General features: G+C 44.3%; 1 protein-coding gene across 1 annotated transcript in view; it reads right to left on the bottom strand.

The window, feature by feature from the left end:
- Positions 1-22,947, bottom strand: part of LOC119655813 (metabotropic glutamate receptor 2-like) — a 195,636-nt gene that overhangs the window by 113,214 nt on the left and 59,475 nt on the right. Inside the window, exons 5-9 of the mRNA XM_038061918.1 lie at positions 14,027-14,169; positions 13,754-13,862; positions 6,037-6,211; positions 5,805-5,911; positions 5,171-5,320 (exon numbers count right to left, since the gene is read on the bottom strand). Coding sequence (XP_037917846.1) covers positions 5,171-5,320; positions 5,805-5,911; positions 6,037-6,211; positions 13,754-13,862; positions 14,027-14,169 — 684 coding nt within the window. The remainder of the gene's footprint in view (positions 1-5,170; positions 5,321-5,804; positions 5,912-6,036; positions 6,212-13,753; positions 13,863-14,026; positions 14,170-22,947) is intronic.

Consider the following 22,947-nt stretch of genomic DNA (forward strand, 5'->3'; position numbering starts at 1 on the left):
TGACAACCCTACACGGAAAACAACGACGGACCCGGCAACGACAATGGACAAACGATTTGCGCATTTTCTCATGGAACGTGCGCTCCCTGTACAGAGATGAAGCTGATGAGCAGCTAGTCGATACCCTGTCCCAATATAGGGCTGACATAACAGCGTTACAAGAGATGCGATGGACAGGGACCGGTTTCCTGGAGAAGAGCCACTACACCATATATTATAGTGGTCATCCAGTAAACCATGTGCTCGGAGTAGGTTTCTTAGTCAGCCAAAAAATGAAACCTGCTGTTATCGGCTTTGAAAACATAGAACGAACCCTCGAAGCCTGTCCCAGATATGATATAAAAAGCATACTTGGGGATTTTAACAGCCAAGTAGGGAAGGAGCCCGTATTCAGGCGATACGTTGGCTCCCATAGCTTACACGAGAAAACAAATGATAACGGACTGCGGATTATTCAATTAGCAGGGTCACACGAAATGGTTGTTGGAAGTACCTGGTTTGCGCGGAAAGCGGTCCACAAACATACGTGGGCCTCTCCAGATGGGACCACTTTCAACCAAATTGACCACGTGTTGATCGAACGCCGCCACCTCTCAGCCTTGATGAATGTCAGAACATATAGGGAGGCCAATATAGACTCGGATCACTATCTCGTTGGCATGGTACTCCGAGCTCGAATAACAATACCACCTAGAATCCCCTCTGACAATCAGGTGAGAGTGAACACTGAAGCCATCCACAACACAACCCTCCTCGACACCTATAAGAGGGGAAATGGATGCCGCTATAACGGCAGTCAACAGAGGACCTGGAGATGAAGCATCAACAAATGATCTTCACAATCACCTGAAGAACGTTATCATGGATACGGCCACAAACATACTTGGCCCCAGCCGCAAAAGGAGTCGGAACGGCTGGTTTGACGATGAATGTAAGCTAGCAACGGAACGGAAGAATGCCGCATACCGAGTAATGTTGCATTCTCAACGAACGCGGGCACGCGCAGAGACTTATCACGAATTCCACCGAGCGCAGAAGCGACTCCACAAACGGGAAAAGGGAGCCTGGGAGAACCAACAAGTGTGTGAACTAGAAAAGTACAGGGAGCAACCGCACCAGGCGCGGAAGTTTTACCAACAAGTCAGCAGGCTGAAGCCTTATACACCTCGATGCTCATCCTGCCGAGACAAAGAGGGAAATCGGATTTCCGACAGAATGGGCATATTAGAGCGACGGGTTGAGTACTTTGATGAACTACTGAACAACCAGAACATCGGCGAGTTGGAGGTCCCGCCAACTGAAGACGACGAACAAATACTGCCACCACTAAGTTTAGGAGAAACAGTCCGTGCAATTCATCGGCTAAAAAATCATAAGCCGCCAGTAGCCGATGGAATTACAGCCGAATTGGTTAAATATGGAGGCGACCAGCTACATCAAGTGGTTCATCAACTTCTGCTCAAGGTATGGGACAGCGAATCAATGCCTGACGATTGGCAACGAGGCATTATCTGTCTCATACATAAAGAGCGAGATATCACACAGTGCAGCAAGTGTAGAGGTATCACGTTGCTGAGTACCATCTATAAGATATTCTCCACCATCTTCCTAGGCTGTTGATCGACTTTAAAGCCGCCTATGATAGCATAGCCAGGGTAAAACTGTACACGGCCATGAGAGAATTCGGTACCCAGACGAAATTAATAAGACTGACTAGGCTGACCCTGACCAATGTGCGAGGCCAGATAAAAGCAGCAGGATCACTCTCAAGACCATTCGACATCAACAACGGTCTACGACAAGGGGATGCGCTATCATGCGTTCTCTTTAACCTGGCCCTCGAGAAAGTGATCCGTGATGCTGAGGTAAATGCAAGAGGTACGATCCTCTTTAAGTGCACCCAACTACTGGCCTATGCTGACGATATCGACATCATGGGAAGAATCACCCGAGACGTACAAACTGCCTTCATCCAGATCGAGCAGGCGGCGCTTGGTGCGAGATCTTGGGCTGCATATCAATGAAGGCAAAACAAAATATATGGTGGCAACGTCAGCACCGAAGACGAATCAACCAACAACATCAAACCGCAGTGGTCAAACACGAAAAAGAATAAAGATAGGAGAATACAACTTTGAGACCGTTGACCATTTCTCCTATCTAGGGTCGAAAATCACAACCGATAACAACTACGATGATGAAATCCGCGCACGGTTGTCGTCAGTCAACAGAGCCTATTTCAGCTTACAAAGACTGTTCCGCTCGAAACGTATCACCGTAGGGTGAAAGCTCTTACTGTATAAGACTATGATCTTGCCAATCCTCATGTATTCCTCGGAAACTTGGGTTCTTAGCAAGAAAAATTGCGAACTCTTGGCCACGTTCGAGAGAAGAATCCTCCGAAGAATTTTTGGCCCCTTACATGAGGATGGACGATTCCGTAGCCTACACAATGACGTAATCTATGAGCGATACCATGACCGTCCGGTTGTGGATAAAATCCGGCTCAACAGGTTGCGGTGGGCGGGTCACTTAATCCGTATGGCTGAGGATGATCCCACCCGGAAAGTCTTTAAGGGCAATATCTATGGTAGAAAAAGAAGACGAGGCAGACCCTGCCTAAGATGGAGCGATGGCGTAGGTCAGGGCGCCAGACAGCTTTTAGGGATATCGAATTGGTGGACCTCGGCGCAAAACCGGGATGTTTGGAGTTCTTTATTAAGGCAGGCCTAGACCGGATACCGGTGTTGCACCGTTGATAATGATGATGATGATGATGATCAGAATCAATGGAAATCGAACTGATTCGACGAATTTCTGATGGGGGAGGGGGATCCAAGTTGTATATCGAGTATTATGATTCAATGTAAAGTTGGAAAACAACAAGTACGCCTGCATTCAACTCTTAGGATTTGAGAATTAATGTCTTTCTAAACGAATACGTCATTTGTTGACAACTGGTCTGTCTCCAACAAATGGACATGTTGACCGACTGAAGGAAGTGTCTATTGATGATCCTAATGAGTGGTACTGAAGCGGTGTAGATACTCAGTGACTAATCCATTCGGCGAAATATCATCTAAAATACTAATGCCATGAAAGAATAATCTCTTTATAAACGAAATAGTTGACCAGAAAATCAGAGTCAATTTTCAGGAGAGCGGTGCAAATCTGGAGAACCATACCATACCACATTTTAGCCATAAAACGAATCCAGTTGCGAATTTTTTTAGCTAAAGTGATTTTCTTAGAAATCGAAAATAGTAGATTTCGAGGCTCCCGAAACACTGTGTTTGCTATTTATGCCAAATAATTTCAGTTAATAAAAGAAAAGTCTCCTATGGGGGATGCAGCAAGTCCTGAGTCCGCATTCACTTGATGACAGACCGGACCACTAGGGAAGTAACTTTCTTCCCCTTTTGTGGTCCACGGACTTCTTTTTTTGGGCTACACATCCAAGTTTTTTTTAAAACAAATGGCTGACGGTTTCATCCCGGGTAGAGACAACTCATCAGATACTGCCTCACCTTCGGTCACGAAGCTCCCAGGGCAGAGATGGGGCAGCGCCTGATGAGTCACTTCTGCCCTGGACGAAAGCGTCAGCCAACTTTTTTGAAAATCTCCTTTTCTTTAACTACACGTCACCAAGTAATTCCGAAAATTTCGACATAGTTGAGGATTAGGATTACTAAATTCCTATTGTTTGTGATGTGGGTGTAGAGTTGAATGTTTATTGAAATATAATCTCTCCCATCCTTTTTCCGCCATATGGCGCCCATTTCAAATGGAATTGTGTCTGGCTTTCAGAAATCCTTTTTGGCAGCTCTAATGATTTTATTTTTCGAAAGAGTGCCTATGATATGCTGACTCATCAAGTTCTCATTTCAAAAAGGAAAGGGCTATAAGAAGGTTACGGATAATTTACTCTATGAAAATGAATACGTGCCAGCAGGTTATGGTCTACGTTTGAATGGAGTCTCTTACTTTTATTTTTGATTTCGATCTATTCATACATTCTCCAAACAAATCATCCAAATTTTCTTGCTATCTTTCTGAATACTGCGTGAATGACAGTTCGTACCTAGTGAAACTTCTCCAATATATGTCTACATGAAGATGATGTATATATGACAAGATGACTAGCAAACGCCGGCAAAGGTTAAGTATTTTATCATCATTTCTGCGTTCACGTCAAGAGCAAGAGTCTAATTTATGAAAGCATTCCTCTACCCTTTCATATCTCACTCGAACATCAAACTCAATTACTTACAAATGTAGGGTTACGAACAGCCGAAAAGGCGTTTACCTAACCATCTCTCCTGATCAACCACTCATTCTCCTTTTGTAGCAAGTACACACGCGGAGTCCTATCTTTGCCACCTGCCTCTCAACGGCCGGGAGGGGCGAGTCACAATACTACTGGTGTCGACCTAAAAATACTTAATATGAATTTCTGTATGCAGGCTCTTAGCTTTGAGCTACGCGCTCTCAACGTCCTTCCTTACGCTTTCATTCCACGCTTTAAGCTACTGAAATTGTGTAGGTACAACCATACGTACATATATATCAAAGATTTCTTAAATAAGGAGAAAATTCAGTTGGAAAAAGGAAGAACTCCTAATGTACTTTCGAGTTTCAAGGGCATGTGACTCAGAAGCTATACAATTTGTTGGAAGTTAAATATGTACAGCATTGAAAGGACCAAGGATACAAAGAGTGTGGCTAATAAATGTGGCGGCAAGCCCCCAGTTTCACAACAATGAGGCTTCCTATTTATGCTGTTGGTTTAAAGCGTTTTTCAGTCCATGCGAAGGAATTACAGTTTGCTGAGGAATCCTTCACATTTAAACCAAATATTACTATTAATCACTCGAATGGTTTTTCATCAATCTTAAGGACACCTAAAGGCTCAGTTATAAATCGCGAATATTGAACCATCCGTACGACTTATCCATGAGGATTTTATGGGGCTCTTCTGGAGCGTATTTTATGTGAGTTTATAGGCAATAGAAATTGAAGGCAAATATGAAATAAATTATAAAAAAAAGATGTGGCTTACTTGTCAAAGTCGTCCTTTCACTTTGGCTCCTATTCAATTCTCCATATTTTAAATAACACCCATCCGAGCGCAACATATTGCAAAAAGCTTTAAGCGTTAAAAATTGCTCACCTGACATATTAAGGCGTAGCTCACCCTCATAGTATTCGCCCACTTTGATCCACTTGTATTTGTCCTCCTCGACCTGTTTGAAGTGAATTATGTTGTACCTGGCCGGTCCGTCACCATTCGCATCAAACTTGAAGTGGTCACCGCTTAGACCTTTTTTCCCGAAGTAGAGTAGGAAGTGGAAGCCAGACCACCCGAGAAGATTCGGCAGTAAATCGCACGGAACGGATGAAAAGCGCAGGCAAGGTATATCCGGGTGAACGGAGGAATCATATTAGAGAATGTTAGGATATAAAATTACATGGCCAGGTGTGAAAGGAAGGATATTACCACGGAAGAAGGTTTTCAAGGAAATAAAAAGTGCACAATACACATGGTCAATCACTTTTACTTTTGCGACCAACCAGGAAGGGGATACTGGAGTAGGCTATTCCGCTTGGGAGCTGGTAATTGGACAATATCGAGTGACATTTAGGGCTTTTATGGGATTCGATTTGTCATCAACGACGAGATTGTAGATGATTACGTACGGATACGGATTGAAGATTTTCGTCACATGCTTTGGGTGGGAAAAGGAGGCGGAATGGTATAATGCGGGGATCTTAGGATTTCTGTAAAAATATAATTCAATACACACCTTGGAATTTTACCTTTCGAAGATATTTGAGCAAATCTGCGCCTTTCGTGGGTTTCATGGCTTCACAGAGTGTTGGTCGACCACCACATAAATCACGATGCATATCCCTAAATAAATAAAATGTTAGACCGTATTTTGAAGCATTGGTTGTAAACTGACAAAAAAGTATTTCCTAAATCATATTAGGAACCTAGAAGTCTAACAGATTTTTTCATGTGCCAATTCGACTTACTTTAAAGCGTGTGCAAACGTCATAACCGCGTCACTAACGAATTGCAATTGGTCCTCAAAATCTGTATTGTTCTTGGTCAATTTCTCCTTTGTGGTGCAAACTTTTGTAAAGTTTCGGTTATGCGGGGTAAAAGGGCTATTGGGGTATTTGCATTTGAAATGGTCCTCCCAGAATTCTGAAAACAAAAAGAAAGAACATATCAAAAATACACTTCTTCTGAAATACGTATATGCGTATCCGTACGAGTATTTTGTACGGAGATATATAAGATAAAAGATACAATATTAGATAGAGTAAAAAAGGAATCCATTATTTTAAAAAGAAATCGGTTATTTTTCAAATAGATGCCATTAGTAGAAATCAGAGGTACGAAAGGGCCTATAAATTCAAACACGATAACTTCACAACAATCCTGAGTATGTGGCGAGTCAAGAGTAGTATGTGCCTTAGAGTGGTAGGCTGCATGGCACGGTATACTATGACCAAAAACTGGGAAATGCACTCTGATTTACCCATCTCTCACTTCCACGTCGTAACCGTTGGATAATGCATCTGGAGCTAATGACAGAGGGTGCCGGCGGGTTCCTTGCCCCAAAAAACAAGGTCTTAAGCCATACCTGGCTGTATGTATAAAAAGCTATTGGAAGGTCAACCTGAAAATAAACCCAAGGAGCGCAACGTAAAAGCACACGAGATTGGAATATGATTTGGATTGTTGACATTAGGCTGACGTTTGTAACATTCTGTGACCTGAATACGTAAGGTGAAATCTTGCCGAAATGGTATTCAGGCTTATGTAGTGAACGTCTCCGTGCCATTAAAACTTTGGTATGCCTCAGAGAACGCTCAATGTTTCGTCAGCAATAGTTGGTGGTGTAGGTTTTGATAAACTATACCTGATTAGCACTAATCCTGCTCTGACCGCAAGACCCCACCCCGACAATATAGTGGTGCAAACCCTAGCGTGGCCTCCCGGCTTGCATAGATAACCATGGTATCCTTTTTGGGGAGTATGGCTTCCAGTTAAGTAGGAAGAAATAATAGCGACGATGCGTGAAGTTGTGGGAGGAACATCTTCGTTGGTGCGGTCATGTTAGAGAGGTAATAACTAACTCTAGCCGACCGAAACAACGATGATTTGATAGTTTTACATAAAAACTTAATAAAACTGAAACTATCAAATTAGTATCAATGTCCGATAAGGAACAAAATCTTATCGAAATTGGTTTGTAGAAGTAGCGAGCACCGAAATTCAAAGTGTGACATTCACTAGAACCTCTATAATATAAGCGCGACCAGCAGAATTTTCTACTGGTTCAGGAGTTTTCTCTCTCAGGGGAGTAGGACTGGACTGGAACCTTTCCTGCTTTATTACGAATCGGATCGCTGTCAAGGCTGCGATGGGCTTGTCAACTGACAGAACGATTCAATGTGAGACCTTATACGCCTGCATTAAAAAACTGCTGACCGCGTGGATACATAAGGAGGCATGTGCGAAACCACTGAGGTCTTTATGTATGAAATGTGAACCACCGCTACGACTTGCGATCGGGTGGTTGATCTTTGAATGGACACACCTCTGACCTAAGTGAGAATCAATCATGTATCATATGTACGTCGACTTTGGACCGTTGGCGCTCGTACGTCTATTGGCGACTCCACGCAAGACTGGCCGGGCCCTAGGATGAGAACATGGGGGACTATGTCGAACATCCATTTTCATAGCACCTTGAGAAATGCTGGCTAGAGCTTTGCGAAGGCCATCACGCACCAATGATTACGAGGAAAATCCATGATCACCAAGCGCAACCTTAGAACAGAGCGTCAGCGAAAACGAACCCCAAACGCTACTGAACGGAAGTGGACTTAGTCGCGGAAGGACGCAATTTCCATAAGCTTGGTGAGCAAATGAGAATGTTGGTCGAGATGTTGGAGGAAGGAAAAAGACGTTCCATTTATTAATCAATGAGGAATGTAATTGAGAGTACTAGAGCTCTTTATATATTGATGGAAATTGAATGGCGTGACGAGAAGGCTAAAGATGCGATTCAGAAGAAGAACTTCTCGCAGATAACTCCCGGATTAAACGCTTCCGCGGTAAACAGGAAGAATATCCCGAATGGTGACCCCTCGAACTCAAGGCGCAAGCAAGAAACGACACAGAAGCTGCGAATGAAGATTGCAAATGTAACAAACCTGAAACAGGTAGACGATGGACAAGTAGTTTGGGCAAAAGTTACGAAGAAACGGATGGCGAAGAAGAGCAAAGAACTCAAAAAACTGAGGCACGACACTATTTTGATTACGTAAACGAGGAAAATGTCGTATGCGGATATACTGCACAGCGTCAAAATCGACCCCAAATTGGAGGAAATGGGCAAAATGTTGTCCAAAATTAGAAGGATCCAAAATGAAGATATATTGCTTTAACAGGAAACAGGAGAAAAATCCGCTCAGTTCAGGAGAATCATCGGAGAAACCCATGATGTTCAAGCAGAAATTAGAATTCCAACCCATCGTATTACCATCGAATGTAAAGACATTGATAAAATTACTACAAAGAAGGACATAGCTGGGACGATTCACTCTCAGTTTAAAATGGTGGAAGCAGTAACCTTAGAGATTACGGCCCTTGTCCTTCCTGTAGAAAGCGCGAGGAAGCTTAGAAGTAGGAAAAATGAAACTAAGTTGGGTTGTCTGTCGGTTGTGGGAACAGGTGAGGATTACAAAATGTTTCAAATATCTGGAATTTAGACACTTTGCCCAACAATGTAAAAATGAGGAAGATCGTTTCAAGCTGCAGAGGTGAAGGCCGTATAAAAGACTACGATAAAATAACATCATGTATGTATGTATGTCCTGTAGAAAAGACCAGAAGAAAGATGCTAACCACATGGCTGGTAGTAATAAATTTCCGTTGTTCAGGAGGGCTTTGAATACTACGAAATCAACATGAAGGTAATGCAGATAAAACTCAATTACTGCGAGGCGGCCCAGGACTTCTTGGCACAAACTGTAATAGACGAGAGGGCGGACGTGGTTCTAATAAGCGAATGACACAAAATACCAGATAATAATGCATGTATTCATGAGAAGAGCAAACAGGCTGCTATGTGGGCATGCGGGGGGGGGGGGGGGTCAAGCGCTCCTAGAAATCGAAGAGCCATTAGAGAGTTTCGTCTGGGCTGAAATAAATGATATCAACTTTTACAACTGCTATGCAAGACCTAGTTGGACAATAGAAGAATTCCAGACAGACGCAAACACTAGGGGTTCACTACTTATCGGCGGTGACTTCAACAGAGTGGCAGCTACTGGAACCATTTGCGTCTTTGGACACAATTTTCATATTTCCGCAACATAGTTGTGCGGTCGCTAACCTTGCAATATACCATGCATAAGGCAGCTAGTGGCTTGGTGTGCGAAAAAGTAAGCGGAATATTTATATACAGCTGATATACCCCACCTAGCCTCAAATTGTTTGAATTTGAAGAGCTGTTAGACAATTTTCTTCACAACAGAAGAGGAGGAAGTCCAAGGGTCATTTTCAGTGAGTCTAATACATGGGGCATTAGGTGGCACAGCAAAGAGACTAACGCATTCGACCAGTTGAATATACTTCTGGCCAACAAAGATAATGTAAACACCTATTGGAAAGGGAGGTCCCATTCAAGTGTAGATCTGAATTTTAGCGAGGACTAGGTAAACTAGGGACGAGGCCATAGACTAGGAGACAAGCACATTGAAATGAAAAAGCACCGCAGGATGGTCTGCAAAAGTAATGGATGAACAAAAAAGCATTCATGGTGTTGTGTCTAGAAAAGCCTAACAAGGTAGGTACCTCCAAAGATAGAGTTCTCCATGCCATCAAATACATCACTAATACTCATGACGCATAGATGCCTAGGAGATGCCTATTCCTCACTAAATCACCGAATTATCGGTATAATGGTGAACTGGCTAGACTTTAATTGACTTACCACCGAGCCGAATGAATGGCTCAGAGCGCGATAGATAGGGCCGATTAGGGGAAAACGATCGTGCCTACGAGGAAGCCCTTAGGAACCTCAAGCTACCAATCCATTGGAACAAGAGGGATTGTTTTGAGGAGCTCTGTTCGGAGGCGGACACGAACCGGTGGGGTAGCACCAATAAAGTCGTGACGGGATGATTCAAAGGCAGTTTATCTTCGCATATTACTTGCCCTTGCATCCAGTAGCTCCTGCCTGAGTGACGACCTGCTGAAGATCTGAGTCAGGGTAGGCGAAAGTAAAGCTCCAAGTCTGGACAGCCCGCCGAACAGGGGAATCAAGCTTGGCGTGAAATGCAGACCGAATATGTTTACGCAACTTTTAGAAGCATGCATGACCGAGGGGATTCCCACTCCTCCGAACAATCCTCCTATAGACCCACATGTCTTCTTGACACTATCGGAGCTGGTAATTTGCAATTTATTACCCCCCAATTTCGACAGTCAAGGAGACATTTCAGATAGGCAGAATGGGTTTTGTGAAACCAGACCAACCACTGATTCCATCACAATAGTTACTTTTTTCGCCGCAAATGCTAATCACGAAAGGCACTGCATTCAATTCGACCAATCGGAACCTTATATAGATGTCTCTGATGACTATTGGTGTTACTGAGGTGCAGGCATGTACTCATGCGAAGCAATCTATGCTGTCAAGACCCGGTTGGAGCGTTCTGGGCTAGCATTTGTGGAAGAAAAGACGGAAGCTGTACTCATCACCATATACCTTAAGAGAAATCATGCTTGCGTTAGAATAGGAAATCATGTAATCATTTCTAAGGCAGCCATCAAACACTTGAGACTGATGATAGACGGGAAGCTGCGTTTTAAGCAGCATGTGCCGCATACTTCCAAAATATCATCCGCCGCTAATATGACTCTGACGAGAATGATGCGGAATGTAGAAGAGCCACGATATACTTCTAGGTTGCTTACAGCCATGGTGTTAAACTTCACCGTATCGTATGCAGTCCCAGTGTTGGAAACAGCGTTGCATATCTTATCTAACGCACATAAACTGATTGCGGTCTACAGAAAAACAAATCTTGTTTGCGTCGATTCGGCTACTTTGCGAATGTTACTCCTCTTCGATTTCAGGACGACGGTCGACTTCGCGGCCCGGTCTCCAAAACAAAGGCTGCGAGCTTCAAGCAATTGACGGTGACATTCGTTTCTTGTCCATTCGCAGACGAAGATCTTTCCGCGGTAATGGTGCGCCGCTGATGGCAGACATAAATGTCCTATCTGCTCTCTGAATTTCTCAAGAAACCGGAGGACCGCATAAGAACTACGTGGCCGATGTCCCAAGGCCCCCTTTCAGTGTATTAAGGGGGCTTAAAGGTACCGCTGGAAGAATGCCGACCTAGTCGTTGCTTCTGCTTTGACACATTAATGCTGCTTTGAGAGATCGATGCCATCGATGTCTTGCATCCCTTTTGAAGAAGGATGGTACGCCATTGTTCTATTCTTTTTGCAATCAACTAACCGAGCCAGAGCTCTGAAAAGCAATGCTGCAAAGTCCGATCCTTAATTACTGGAGGTCTAAACCGCGAGACCAAAGTGGAGAACAACGTGTTGAGAACTATCTCAGAGTCAGTCGGCACTGCCTTCAGTCAACGGGTATACCTGTCAATTATCGCTAAGACATGTAGCTTTGTGAGTTCTTTCTGGGGCCAGCTATGCCGATGTGTACAGGTTGGAATCTAATATCAGAAATCTTGTTGCTTTCGGGGTACAATTTCAAAGGCTTTCCAACTTTACTTTATTGGCTGTCATACAGCAGCGAGCCCATTGGTTTATGTCTTTTGACATAGATGAGCAGACATACTTTTTCTGGATGTGGTTTCTCGCAGAACGGCCGCTTGTATGTGCGATACCAGCAGCAGGGATGTACGGATGAATAAAACTATTCTGCGTACCACACTAAAACTTCTACAGTTGTAGATTCCTTAGATTCCATAATCTATGGTACTTCCTCGCCTATTCGCTAGGCTGCGGTGATACAGACCAGCACGTCGATGCTAGCAATACAAGAGAATGCGTATGCTACGGCACCATTTTTGCCTAAGTCATAACAAACGTCTCTGGTAAACTGATTATTGAAGTCGAATTGTCGCTCCAATTGCCGTGTCTGAAGCGTCACTATATATCACGAGAATTGCTTCTCCGCGCGGGTACTTCAGCAACGTGGCTTTTTCCAGTTAAGGATCCCAGAAATTCGAGTCTTGCCCTATTTTTTGAATTCGCCTGTAGAAATTTACCATAGCCAGGAATTTTCTCAGTTATTCCAACGCTGCTGGCTTCTTAAAATTGCGGAGTGCTATGGCCTTTTCCGGTAGCGGTCTTGGCGACGTTGATGTGCCGATCAAACTGTTCATTTCGCTCAAAAAAGTAATATAATATGTAATACTGATTATGCTCCTCTGGCATCACCGATGCTACCATGATATCATAATTTTTTAGGCGTCCGCTTTTCAGATAACTACGGGACCTCGAGCGGGATTTCTGGCGGATGCGATCTCTATCGCTGGATATAACACGTCGTTCTACATTCACCTCGCTTATTTTTACCACTACTTGTCGGTGAAGTTGAGTTTGTGATAACCCACCATTGTTGCCTTCGGCGACTTTGTGGCAGGTGGTTGCACCGTCGCCATAGCCGTATTTTTGCAATTAGTAGTAGTTTGTACCCCCTGGATCCGGCCAAATTCCTAAGATCCTGTCAATTACGCGACGGTTTTTCGTAAGCTTTGGCGCTGCAGCAGGCACCTGAGGCGCATCTCCTCCTGTTTCTCTGAGGTAGTGATGGTACAATTTGTGATTACCGTGTATGGATCTGATGGCCGGGGTTCCTTCCACTATCGATAGCTGAAGACCGGATATTCTCGTTGCTTGGTATAATCTGTCCCTCTTGCAAGTGATTCCGTTGATATTAAAAGTAGCTTCCAGTTGCGAAAACCAAAAGTGAACGTACACGTCGATTATCTCGTTATACGCAGGATCTGTCTAAGAACTGTGATTCCTTACTTCGTACAGCTGCTATTGCAGTAGACGAATGCGCTCTGCCGCGAGGAGGTTGTTCCATTTATCCTAGAGTGCTATTCTCAGCAGTTGATGGAAAAAATCTCCACAGGATACCTCGTGCCTCGCTGTCATTATTGGCAAACGAAGCAACTTACCTCAATTTTTGTCCCGGTTAGAACAGGGTCGGCCCGTTTTAATTGGTTGCGCCACTTTGCTTGTTGAACTGTGATGAGCCAGCACAAATGGTGAACAACCTGGGATTGCATGCTTGGTGGAATTGGCAGGTCAACGCCAGATGCTACATATTGATAGCAACTTACCAGAAGCGCCAGGAGGTTGGTTGAGAGCATCCGCCTTATAACCCGCCTTATAATGTCGAACTATTTTACTAGGGAAAAATTTATCTCAAAAAAAGGTTTTGAAATTCGACTGTCCCAGTTTTTTACCAACAGGGACGAAAGGGTTCTATGATGGAGGTATTATTGTAATTACTCTGGAAATGGTAACGAGTTATTGTTTAACCTAAACTAGATCGTTTTCAATACGCTAAATAAGGCCTTAAATTTCATGCAAAAATAATGGATTTCTTTTGGCTGGATCTAATATGATACCACGCTAATTACGGAACAAAATTATATTCTACTAAAGTCCAATATTACTCACCGACAAACCACGGATTTCTCAAATTATTTTCCACCGTTAAATTCAGGAAATATTCTTCGAAACCCTTGACAGGATTCGCCTGAGGCTGAACTGACAGCGTGCCTTCCACCTTTTATTGTGATTCAAGTGCGATGAAACCATAAGTCAACAGAAGGCAGACGTAATTCAATTCCAAAAGTAAATCAATAAAAAGGATAATTTAATTTCATAATTCATTCGGACGGACCGTCCACTTGTTTGTTTATAGACACTATGTTATGGTGTTGAATTTACCTCTGGTTTATTGTCATCCGAAACCAAATTACGAGCGCTCCAACCATCCGACCCAATCCAGGAAAATGCTCCAGTCGCATTATTCCGGCGAACTGCCCTCATCACGCCCGCAACCTCCTGATCCGACCCGAAGATTATCACACCTGGACAAAATACCAATAAGTCAAAAATGGAATAAATTTACATTATTACATGTTGAAAAGCAGCGGTAGTGGTTAGTAATCATAACACGCAACAGCAAAAATGACGGTCAACAAACATTGTAAAGAAATTAACACAACCCCAATAGCATTTGAATCGAATCCCCAAGGGACAAACTAGATTAAATTTGGCGATTAATAATGACCGGGAGACTTTAAAGGATTTATGGCATTTTAAATAATTTGGTAACCAACGCACCGTTGCAATTTAATTAGGGTAGTCGGTGCTGAAAGGGAGGATTTTATCAAGCGGAATTTTATATCGACAAACTGAACCTTGCAACCTACAACAGCTGCAGTCATTAATGCAAAATTTCAGGAGAATCCTTCGGGGACCTTAATTGAATTATCGATTTTAGTTTGCCATGCGGTGTAATCGAACCAAAAGGGGTTCAAAATTATCCTCGAAATCAATTACAGTTTAATTAATGATGAGAAATTATTCACTAGGTTTGAAGCGTTACTTCCATGGGATGTTGAATTTAAATTGTCCCGAAGGATTTGCTTTGTCAGTTACTACTGATCCTAGAAGAGTAGCCCAAATGTCAAAAAAGCATTACTAGCTGACTATGGTTTGATCTCATTTCCCGGGGTCCTACCCCTCGGCGGCAGGCGACAACAATCTGCTGACACCCCAACAACGAATAAAAGGGGAAGTAAAGAGGGCTGGAAACTAGCAAAAGAGGTATGCTCAGAAGCTAGGCTAAGATGGGCAGTGAGAACTTTTAAACCAATGTAATCTCCCGGAATAGATGGCATTTTCGCAGCACTTATCCAGAGAGGCCTAGGAAGTATCTTAGAGTCTCTTCTGAGGGTGGTAAAGGGGAGCATAGCACTGGGTTACACACCAAGGGCATGGAGACGGGAAAAAGTGGTCTTTATTCCGAAAGCGGGTAAAAGGATCCTTTTCACCCTAAATCTTTCAGACCAATCTACCTAACATCGTTCGTACTCAAAACGGTGGAGAAGGTCATAGACAACTATATTAGAACTAACGTTCTAAAGCGTAATCCCCTACATCACTGTCAACACGCTTACCGGGCAGGACGGTCAACTGAAACTGCTCTGTATCAGCTGACAGAGGTACTACGGGACGCCATAGAAACAAAAGAAATTGCACTGTGCGCGTTTTTGGATATCGAAGGAGCATTCGACAACACATCGCACACAGAGATACAGGATGCCCTGAGCCGCAAAGGAGTGGGAAACACCCTGGCACTCTGGATGGGCAAAATGCTAGAAAGCAGACAAATAGAGGTACAAACAGGTACAAATTCTATTATCATGAACACCACTCAAGGCTGTCCACAGGGTGGAGTACTATCGCCGCTGATGTGGAGTATGGTAGTGGATGAACTCCTGGACGTGTTAACTAATACTGTAATACAAGTCCAGGGCTACGCAGACAACATTGTTCTAATCTGTAGGGGCAAATATGAAGATACCCTATGTGATAGAATCCAAACTGGATTAAGGGTTACTAGTGCCTGGTGCAGGAAGGTGGGACCGCGGATCAACCCAACCAAAACCAACATAGTACTATTCAGTAGGAGGCGTAAGCTGGATCACCTGAAAGCCATAACATTACATGATATGGAGGTGAAACGAGAAACAGAGGTCAAATATTTGGGAATTACGCTAGACCAAAAATTACTCTGGAAGACAAATGTCGGAAACACTTGTCGGAAAGCCACGAGGGCTCTGATGACTTGCAGATCCATAGCAGGAAAAAAATGGGATTACAACCCGAAGATACTACTTTGGATATATACTGCAATAGTAAAGCCAATGATTACCTATGGAGCGGTAATCTGGGCAGAAAGAACCGAACTCAGCACACAAGCCAGGGAATTACATAAGCTCCAAAGGCTGGCTTGCGTCTGTATCAGTGGGGCAATGAGGACATGCCCAACGACATCCCTGGAGGTCCTTCTGGGATTAACCCCTCTCCATCTGCACATACAGATGCAGCCAAGGAGATCAATATTCAGGATGGCCGGTAGTATGAGTGAGGAGGGAGCTGCCTAAATCGAAGGAAGATTGATATCCTTTCTAGGCGGTATCCCGAATTACGGATACCAAGGGATAACACGGCAACGAGGTTTCACTTCGATAAGAAGTTTGAAACACGTTGGAGTAACAAGGCAAACTGGGAGAGCGTGGCTGCGACATACGGCTTAAACCAGCAACTGATTACTTGGTACACTGACGGATCCCTCACAGCAGAGGGAGCGGGTGCCGGTGTCATTGGTCCAAGGAAAATGTACTTTGAGCCAATGGGCAGGTACACTAGCATATTCCAGGCGGAAATTTACGCCATAGACGCCATAGACAAATGTGCCTCCTTTAATCTGCAAAGGAACTACAAGGGACAGAACATAGCTATTCTTACCGATAGCCAAGCAGCGATCAAGGCACTTAGGTCCAACCAGGTGAACTCTAAACTGGTATGGGAATGCCTTGAGAGACTGAATATACTCGGCTCGTCCAACAAGGTCTGGATACTTTGGGTCCCAGGCCATGCTGGGTTGGAAGGCAATGAGGCAGCGGATGAACTAGCCAAGAAGGGAGTAGGGATGCCTTTACACGGGCCAGAACCCTTCTGTGGAATCGGAAACGGTTTCATGGCTATGAATCTAAGAAACGAAGAGAAACGGTTGAGGGAACTATACTGGGCGGGCCTACTAGGGATGGAGAAGTACGGGGTGCTTATTGGGGGATACGAACCCATGCGTACAAAGGATTGCTTAAACCTCACCAAAAAGAACCTCCGAATCATAGTGGGAATTCTCACTGGTCATTGTCGGCTGAACTATCACCTAGGGAAGCTAGGGATATCTACGGACACTGCCTGCAGGTTTTGTCAGGAGGAGGACGAAACCTCTATGCACGTCCTGGGACAGTGTCCGGCACTTGTGCAAAGTAGGTCGATACATCTGGGAGAACACTTAATGCCAGATGCAAAGCTGAAACATCTGGAAGTGGGGAACATACTAAAGTTCCTAACGGTTACAGGCCTGCTTGAGATACTATGATCAACAGGTACACTATAACCAGTAAAAGGGTAAACAATAGCTCTTCAAGGACGCGGTGCGACTTTCTCTTAACAGAATAACAATAATAATAATGGTTTGATCCCAGGTCAATAATTGAAGCCCATTGATGCATACCTTACATAAGCCTAGGTACACTATTGGTATACCCAATACTCAAACTACACTAAATTAAGGATTTTCCTAATGAAGTTAGGTTAGGTTAAGAAAGTGGGGGGTATTGCAGTTCCTAGAACGCAGGTTTTCTGAACTAAATTAATTATATTATTCAATGGCAGCTTTCGGCCTGCATATTAATGCAGGTATTTGACAAGATCGAAACGGTAGGCCAAAGGTAGAGAATATGCAGCTTTCTTATTAAAGAAGACCCTACTGAGGTATCTTCCCGTGAAATCTGTACGAGCGAGGTAGGCGCATATGAAATGAAATACCTCCGTTTTCTTTATATCGGCTGCCTATATTCGAGGCCACCACCCAGTTTAGGAAGCTGTACACCGTTAAACACCCTCTTACGATTTTCATGCTCCTCTACTTTAGAGGCGATAATATTTTTCAGAGCGACTTTGTTTTCCGGATGAAATTTCTCCATTAGGCTGCGCGAATTCTTCTGACTTCGCACTTCAGACTAAAGTCATAGATTGAGTATCAAATGCCAATTCGGCCCCCATGTTCGAACCAGATACTTGGCAATCCAGTCTGTCAACCTAAGGAGGTTCGAGCATGTAGCGCCACCGGTTTTGCCATTAAGTGATGATAATGTTGATAACACGGAAGAACAAATCCAAATAGTGCATTCCGACGGTATTTCTGCGGGTGGTTTATATTTGCACCTACAACATGGTCCTGTTTAAGCGAAAGCAGGAGAAGTTTCATAGTCGAACTGTGCGAAAAGACCTCGGAGCCCTATATGTCAAAATCCGAGGATGATTCTCTGCCTAGCTCATTATGATGGGCTATGTTTTCCCAAAGAAGAATTTGGGAAATATAGCATCTGAGGAACATAGTATTTCCTTTGAAATTTAAAACAGGATACATGGTTACACGGCTGGCCACCTTTCCAAGAACCAGCAGCTATTCCTAATTTTTTTCTATTCCACTTCCAAGTGAATGGAGGGCAAATTCGAAATAGCATGTAATGAAGGCGAGGTAACTTTCATCGTTTCAATATTGCTCACAAAATGAAGCCTTTTTACTGACTCGAGAAAATCTGTGACCTTCCTAATCAACAGAACTAGTCCCATCTTCTCGGCATTTACAGTGGCTCTGTTTGGAGGCAGCAACTGTTGATCCCTTAAAGAGTTTTACTGATCTAGCCATGTGCTGTGTCGGGAAACTCACCTATAGTTCATCATCATCAACGGCGCAACAACCGGTATCCGGTCTAGGCCTGCCTTAATAAGGAACTCCAGAGATCCCGGTTTTGCGCCGAGGTCCACCAATTCGATATCCCTAAAAGCTGTCTGGCGTCCTGACCTACGCCATCGCTCCATCTTAGGTAGGGTCTGCCTCGTCTTCTTTTTCTACCATAGATATTGCCCTTATAGACTTTCCGGGCGGGATCATCCTCATCCATACGGATTAAGTGACTCGCCCACCGTAACCTATTGAGCCGGATTTTATCCACAACCGGACGGTCATGGTATCGCTCATAGATTTGGTCATTGTGTAGGCTACGGAATCGTCCATCCTCATGTAGGGGGCCAAAAATTCTTCGGAGGATTCTTCTCTCGAACGCGGCCAAGAGTTTGCAATTTTTCTTGCTAAGAACCCAAGTTTCCGAGGAATACATGAGGACTGGCAAGATCATAGTCTTGTACAGTAAGAGCTTTGACCCTATGGTGAGACGTTTCGAGCGGAACAGTCTTTGTAAGCTGAATTAGGCTCTGTTGGCTGACAACAACCGTGCGCGGATTTCATCATCGTAGTTGTTATCGGTTGTGATTTTCGACCCTGGATAGGAGAAATTGTCAACGGTCTCAAAGTTGTATTCTCCTATCCTTATTCTTCTTCGTGTTTGTGTTTGACCAGTGCGGTTTGATGTTGTTGGTTGATTCGTCTTCGGTGCTGACGTTGCCACCATATATTTTGTCTTGCCTTCATTGATGTGCAGCCCAAGATCTGGCGCCAATCAACGCCTGCTCGATATGGATGAAGGCAGTTTGTACGTCTCGGGTGGTTCTTCCCATGATGTCGATATCGTCAGCAGAGGCCAGTAGTTGGGTGGACTTGAAGAGGATCGTACCTCTGGCATTTACCTCAGCATCACGAATCACTTTCTCGAGGGCCAGGTTAAAGAGGACGCATGATAGGGCATCCCCTTGTCGTAGACCGTTGTTGATGTCGAATGGTCTTGAGAGTGATCCTGCTGCTTTTATCTGGCCTCGCACATTGGTCAGCCATAGGTCAGCCTAGTCAGTCTTATTAATTTTGTCGGGATACCGAATTCTCCCATGGCCGTGTACAGTTTTACCCTGGCTATGCTATCATAGGAGGCTTTAAAGTCGATGAACAGATGGTGCAACTGTTGTCCATATTCCAACAGTTTTTCCATCGCTTGCCGCAGAGAGAAAATCTGATCTGTTGCTGATTTGCCTGGAGTGAAGCCTCTTTGGTATGGGCCAATGATGTTCTGGGCGTATGGGGCTATCCGGCCTAGTAAGATAGTGGAGAATATCTTATAGATGGTACTCAGCAACGTGATACCTCTATAATTGCTGCACTGTGTGATATCTCCCTTTTTATGTATGAGACAGATAATGCCTCGTTGCCAATCGTCAGGCATTGATTCGCTGTCGCATACCTTGAGCACAAGTTGATGAACCACTTGGTGTAACTGGTCGCCTCCATATTTAACCAATTCGGCTGTAATTCCATCGGCTCCTGGCGACTTATGATTTTTTAGCCGATGAATTGCACGGACTGTTTCTCATAAACTTGGTGGTGGCAGTATTTGTCCGTCGTCTTCAGTTGGCGGGACCTCCAACTCGCCGATGTTCTGGTTGTTCAATAGCTCATCAAAGTGCTCAACCAATCGCTCTAATATGCCCATTCTGTCGGAAATTAGATTTCCCTCTTTGTCTCGGCAGGATGAGCATCGAGGTGTATAAGGCTTCATCCTGCTGACTTGTTGGTAAAACTTCCGCGCCTGGTGCGGTTGTTCCCTGTATTTTTCTAGTTCACAGACTTGTTGGTTCTCCCAGGTTTCCTTTTTCCGTCTGTGAAGTCGCTTCTCCGCTCGACGGAGTTCGTGATAAGTCTCTGCGCGTGCCCGCGTTCTTTAAGAATGCAACATTACTCGGTATGCGGCATTCTTCCGTTCCGTTGCTAGCTTACATTCATCGTCAAACCAGCCGTTCCGACTCCTTTTGCGGCTGGGGCCAAGTATATTTGTGGCCGTATCCATGATAACGTTCTTCAGGTGGTTGTGAAGATCATTAGTTGATGCTTCTTCTCCAGGTCCTCTATTGACTGCGGGTATTGCGGCATCCATTTCCCTCTTATAGGTGTCGCGGAGGTTGTATTGTGGATGGCTTCAGTGTTCACTCTCACCTGATTGTCAGATGGGATTCTAGGTGGTATTGTTATTCGAGCTCGGAGCACCATGCCAACGAGATAGTGATCCGAGTCTATATTGGCCCCCTTATATGTTCTCACATTCATCAAGGCTGAGAGGTGGCGGCGTTCGATCAACACGTGGTCAATTTGGTTGAAAGTGGTCCCGTCTGGAGAAGCCCACGTATGTTTGTGGACCGCTTTCCGCGCAAACCAGGTACTTCCAACAACCATTTCGTGTGACCCTGCTAATTGAATAGTCCGCAATCCGTTATCATTTGTTTTTTCGTGTAAGCTATGGGAGCCAACGTATCGCCTGAATACGGGCTCCTTCCCTACTTGGCTGTTAAAATCCCCAAGTATGATTTTGATATCATATCTGGGACAGGCTTCGAGGGTTCGCTCTACTGCCTCGTAGAAGGTATCCTTCTCCGACTCTGCAGTCTCCTCTGTAGGGGCGTGAACGTTTATGAGGCTTATATTTCTAAACTTGCCTCGCAAGCGCAGAGTGCATAGCCGTTCGCTTATGCTTTCAAAGCCGATAACAGCAGGTTTCATGTTTTGGCTGACTAAGAAACCTACTCCGAGCACATGGTTTACTGGATGATCGCTATAATATATGGTGTAGTGGCTCTTCTCCAGGAAACCGGTCCCTGTCCATCACATCTCTTGCAACCCTGTTATATCAGCCCTATATTGGGACAGGGTATCGGCTAGCTGCTCATCAGCTTCATCTCTGTACAGGGAGCGCACGTTCCATGAGAAAATGCGCAAATCGTTGTTCCGTTGTCGTTGCCGGGTCCGACGTTTTAAAATCCGTCCTGTTCGAGGCTCCTGTTGTGGCTTCGTAACAAGTTGTTTTCCGTGTAGGGTTGTCAGCCCTACCCAACCCCCAACCTGGAGGACCAGTTGGTACAATTTGTCCCGTTTTTAGGCGCGGGAGACTCGCCTTCATCCTTCTCCGTCTGCAGCTTTTCGTCAAGAAAGAGCTCCCAGCGGTCACCACGTGGAGGTGGAGATAGTTGCTGAGGCTAAATCATCCATGAAAATTACACAAAAACTATTTTGTCTTTCATAAGCCATAACAAGGTTCCCATTTTGAGGAGCTATCGTAAGGGAGAGAAAACTTTTCCTTGTGAACAGCTTCCCAGACATTTTTATTCAATTGTTTCGAGATATTGCCTCTTCCGCATCAACCCAAACCACTTTGGAATGTACGTATCCCTTATGACCTGCTTTACCCATTTTTCCGATCCTTTAAATTGAAAGGAGGTTATTCTAATTGGCCAGAAGTTTTCGCTTCGACGTGGGCAGGAATTTCGGGCCCACAAAGGCGATCTTATGTTTGAACTGAAAAAATCCTGTGTAAACTGATGGCTTTCGCAATGAAGTTAAAAAGCTGTTCGGTTAGTATGTCGCAGTGTGTGACCAAGTACACGGATCTTGATGAAGTGACATCGAGAGGGGAAATTCGCACTGCCTTAAAAGGACAATTTAAGCTGGTGGAACTTGCGGTGGAGTTCGTTGTGAGCCTACAAAAAGCCTATAGCGATACCCGAACGACCACAATACAAATAGTCTGCTAGACCGGACGGCTGGAAAAGTTCGGATTGGATGAGTAGTCTTCGGTTTAACAGAAGAGACCTCACTAGAGAGAAGCATTAATGCCTCATGTTTGGCCACTTTGCAAAGGCATGCACCAGCGAGATTCATTGATCCGGTCGATGCAGAAGATGTGGCGAGAAAGACCGTATTGCCAAAGATTGCATTATGGACCCCAAATGCCTGTTCGAAAGAAAGGAGGGATAGGATAACCAGGATATTGTTGGAAGTGGAGTGTGTCCGCAATTTAGGATGGCACTGACTATAATGAGAAAATGAGGTTTATTCAGATAAACCTCAATCATTGCACTCCATGTCGCTCAGGGTTTACTTGAGCAGACCACGTACGAATCTGAGATGGCAATTGCAGGTAGGAGAAAAGTAAATGCAGGCGGATTCAGTTTATTAAGAGCTTTAATTCTCGCCAACGAAGGTGCGTGCTGTGTTCTGGTAAGCCAGCAAACGCTACAACCACGGCGATCACCAGGCAATCTTCCTTGAGCTATGGAATCAC

This window comes from Hermetia illucens, chromosome 4 (genome assembly GCF_905115235.1).
Source record: "Hermetia illucens chromosome 4, iHerIll2.2.curated.20191125, whole genome shotgun sequence".
Taxonomy (NCBI): Eukaryota; Metazoa; Arthropoda; class Insecta; order Diptera; family Stratiomyidae; genus Hermetia; species Hermetia illucens.